The sequence below is a fragment of the Apteryx mantelli genome, chromosome 17 (assembly GCF_036417845.1).
Source record: "Apteryx mantelli isolate bAptMan1 chromosome 17, bAptMan1.hap1, whole genome shotgun sequence".
Taxonomy (NCBI): Eukaryota; Metazoa; Chordata; class Aves; order Apterygiformes; family Apterygidae; genus Apteryx; species Apteryx mantelli.
Genome location: NC_089994.1, coordinates 9969479 through 9973412, shown reverse-complemented (window position 1 = coordinate 9973412; position 3934 = coordinate 9969479). Strand labels below are relative to the sequence as shown.

The 3934-nt window shown below is 48.9% G+C and overlaps 1 protein-coding gene across 1 annotated transcript; it reads right to left on the bottom strand.

The window, feature by feature from the left end:
- Positions 1-269: 269 nt before the first annotated feature.
- GP1BB (glycoprotein Ib platelet subunit beta) lies at positions 270-2454 on the bottom strand. The gene is made up of 2 exons (XM_013945514.2): positions 2181-2454; positions 270-1462 (listed from the first exon to the last, which is right to left on the bottom strand). Exons 1-2 carry the CDS (start codon positions 2383-2385, stop codon positions 684-686), a joined length of 984 nt encoding a protein of 327 aa, XP_013800968.2. The 5' UTR covers positions 2386-2454; the 3' UTR covers positions 270-683.
- Between the last annotated feature and the right edge of the window lie 1480 nt (positions 2455-3934).

The window sequence follows — 3934 nt, the reverse complement described above, 5'->3', positions numbered from 1 at the left end:
CCACTGGTGCCTGTGGGGCGGCCGCCCTTGGCCGCGCAAAGCCTTCGCTCGGGCCCCGCCGACGCAGGGAACAGCCCCAGGTTGCGCTGCAGGGAGGAACCGGAGGAAGCCCCGTGTTCGGGGCCCGTCGCGAGGCCGGGGCTGCCCAGGTTTGAACCCGCTGCGCGCGGCTCGTGCCGGCTCCCCACCGCAGCGGTTGGTCTCCTCAGCACAAAGCGCGAGGGTGGGTGAGAGAAGTTGTTTAGACTGGGGAAAAAAAGCTCACATCATCATTCATCATTATTTTATTTTGGTTTTGCTTTGTTCCAAAAATAGTTAAGGGACATAGTAACTAGCAGGAGGCACTTGACTGGTTTTGCAGTTTGAGGCTGCGACCGAGGTCAGATCCCTGCTGTGCCAGGCGCTGCACAAACGGGCTGGAGAGAGCCCCTGGTCTGGGCGACTCCTGGCTCCAGGGAGAACTTAAAGCATTAAAAAACACAGGGTTGGCTCTTTGGGAATACAGCAAGTGTCTGATTGGTTCTGAGCCCTGCTCGGGACTGCAGTCAGGACCAGATGCTGCACTCCGTGGTCCCCTCTGGGCATCACAAACCACATGGCTTGGGCACAGCAACGTCCAAGGGGCGTGGGGGGTCCTTGCTCCTGCACGCACCAGAAGCGCAGGACTGACAGCTCTTGTGATGTTAATCACTGTCGTAGGGGCTTCTTGAAGATGCCCAGGCATCTACATGCTGGTGTAGATCTGGGGTGGTGCTCCGGGCTTCAGCAGTCATTTTCCGAAATCTCTGCAGGTAGATGATGATGAAGATGACCAAGATAGCCTGGAGTAAAAGGAGGATGAAGAGACAGAGCTGAGAGAGGAGAGCCAGGCTGCAGTACCAGTACTGGCATGTGGAGATGATCTCATCTTCTGTCAGATAGGCGATGATCCGGTCCTGCAGGTGAGCCGGGGAGGTACATTTCACATCCCTGTAAAAGGTCCGGTTCTGCTGCCACTGGAGCCAGGAGCGCAAGTAGAGGATGTCACAGTTGCATTCCCAAGGGTTTCCTTGCAGGTGGACCACCTGGAGACTCTTCAGGTTGTCAAAGAGCCCTTTGGGAATAGAGGTGAGCATGTTGTAACCAAGATGGATAACTTCAACCGATGGGCGGAAGGCAGCTGGCAGTTTTGTTATGGTTAGGTCTTTCGATGTGCAGTCAATAATGTTCGTGGCACACTTGCATGGCGCAGGGCATGCTGGTATCATGTGCGGGAGAAAGCCAAAGAGGGACAAGAAGAGAATCCCACTGTTCATCTTCACCCCTGAACACACAGTGGGACTGGGTGAGACAGGGACCCAGCAAGTAGACAACACACACTCCCAGACTGGCCAGCAAAGCCCCAGGCTTTTGTGCGTTTGTTTTGAGGATGTATTTTTAAAGTTGGGTGAACTTGGTGTCCTCAACAGGAGAGGCGAGAGCTCTGAAAAGAACGGAGTTAAAAGAGATCTTGTGCAAATTCTTGGTCTCTTATTACAAGAGAGGGAATGTTCCTGTTCTTCTAGCCCTGGTTTTGGGGGAGGGATATGAACAGACAGTTGCTGGGAAGCTTGACTGCCCCCATCAAATTTATTTTCACTAGTCCTCCAAAGTGTGCAAGAGCTGCAGATGTTTTTAGGATTGCATTACTGAAGGTTTAGGGTGGCCAAGAAAATTCATGTCAGGGAGTCAAAAATTAGTGTACGAAACTGCTTCTGCCTTATCATAGCACCGCATTACCTCTGTAAGCAAAGCTTTGTTCGCAGAAACTGCAAGAGGAGATTCAAAAATTAATTTACTATTACCACAAGTAAAAAATATCCTCTGCAGTTTTGAATAGAAGTGACAAACAGTCCTTGGCCAGCAGAGACGGTGCTGAGCACCGAAGGCGGAGGTGGGTGGTCAGTGGAATTTTCCACTCAAGACATTGCTCCAGCAGGTGAATAATCTCTTTCTGGAGCTGTGACCATGCTGGGACACACGGGTCGATGGGCTATCTTTGTATCGCAGTCTCATATGCCATTGGTGAACAAAAGGGCTGCTATAACTTCTTTAGAAGCATACAACTATGTGTACCTGGTACAAGACAGTGGTTTTCTATGCAATACATCAACCAAATGGGGGAAAAAAAGAAAGAATAGAAAGTATTTCTGCTGACTTACCAGGGTAGATCGATCCTTGTTTTCTTGCTGGCTTCACAACACAAGAGGAAGGTCCTAAGGCAGTCCAGCCAGTGCAGGAGTGTTTGCAGCTGCATAGCTGAGCTCCCGGATCCCCTGACCCCCTTGCAGCTGGCTTGGCAAGATAAGGGTCCAGCTCATCCTGGGGACACCTCCCACATGAGGCCTTCCTGCAAGTTTGCTGCATGTCACTGGAAGTGGAGGCTTCATCAAGCAACTCTTCCAAGAAATGGGAGCCTGCAAGAATATGCTTGCTGGAAGAGATACTAATGGTATCGATGACTGTGATTCTGGGTCCACATGCTCTGGGTAAGAAGTGGACCGGCACTGCAGTGAATTCAAGTATGCTGTTGCTAATGGCAGCAACATACACAGCCTGTTTCCTTATCGTTCTTCTATAGACAAAACGTATATGTCTGCAGGGTGAGGGCTGTGTCTTTCACCAGTGTAAGTTGAGGAGAGGGGCTTCCTTCACAGTATTTTGTCAGGTTTGAGCCTTTGGTTCTTGGTAGGATAGAAGACATCAAGTACAGCTATTAGCCTGTGCCTGATTAACAGTGGACTAACACATGTATACAGACGCTTTGAGTAATCCTCTTGTGACTCCAGGTACCCTGCTTTATCCTGCAGCCCTTTGGAACAAGACAGTTAAATTTCTTACATCAAGCCCCTAAGAGCTCACAATAAGCACCTGGTATGTGCCAAGTCGGCCTCAGAGCCACGTAGGGCAACAACAAAGCATGCAAAGAATCTGCTCAGAAATCCCAGTCCAGGCTGCTCCCAATTCTTGCTGTTTGGCCTCTCTTAGCTATTGCCTTTCCTGCGCAGTTTGGCAAGTGGAGTGCATTTCCCCTCCCTTCATGCTGGAGAAAATCTGGGCATTGTAACAAGGGAGCTGCAGGCTGAAGCCAGCAGCATTCCTGTAGAGAGCCATGGAGTTTGGGACCCCTGTATAGCTCAGTGCCAGCTGCAGTGTGATTAACAGCTCTGGGTAATACCTCATAATAATTACCATAAGCCTAAATATAACCCTTTTATACAAATTCTGCAAAGACCCTAAAATAATTTCTATATGCAGTAAGTCCAAGAAACACACCTTACCTGCAGCCTTTTATCCCTGAATAGCACTAGGACAAGAAGCAAAGGAGACAAGGTGGGAAGATTCAGTTTGCAAGAGGAAGTACTTAATTTTTTCTCTTCCAGAATCACTTCCTCTGCATGACAACCCCAATCTCCACTATTTTCTCTGGCTTTCTCTTTTAAAGGTAAGATTCACTGTGTATGAGCAGAGCTAGGAACACATCTGGTACACAGAACCAAACAGCCTGGACCAGGAGATAAAGGAGGACACCATTTCCGGTAAGAACATCACTGAATATCAACTGCAAAGTAATTACTTAAAATGCACTTTAATCTGGTAGTGGTTTGTACTGCACTTGCTGAGCACTGTGGCTTTTGGTTTCCCATCTCATCAAGACTATTTTTGGCAGCGTAGTGAGCCTAACACCTCACAGTGTGCTGACCCTGAGGCTTCCCTTGAAGCAGTGACATGAATCTACTCCTAAAAAGCAGTGGAAGATCTGCAGACCCCATTGGTGTTAGTAGTCAAGCTAGGGAGAAAACTCCTCTAGGGACTTGCATCCTCTCATGCTTGTTATGGGGACAAAATATAATTCATGGCATTCCACTGTCTACACCAAAATAAACCTGCTTGAATCCACAGGAAGGATGACAGA

What these genes read in the sequence shown, in the direction of transcription:
- GP1BB (XM_013945514.2), bottom strand. Translation starts at nt 2,385, where the DNA reads ATGCAGCAAACTTGCAGGAAGGCCTCATGTGGGAGGTGTCCCCAGGAT. An exon ending in ACAAGGATCGATCTACCCTG is followed by an intron (nt 1,463 to 2,180) that starts GTAAGTCAGCAG and finishes CGTTCTTTTCAG; the next exon opens with AGCTCTCGCCTCTCCTGTTG.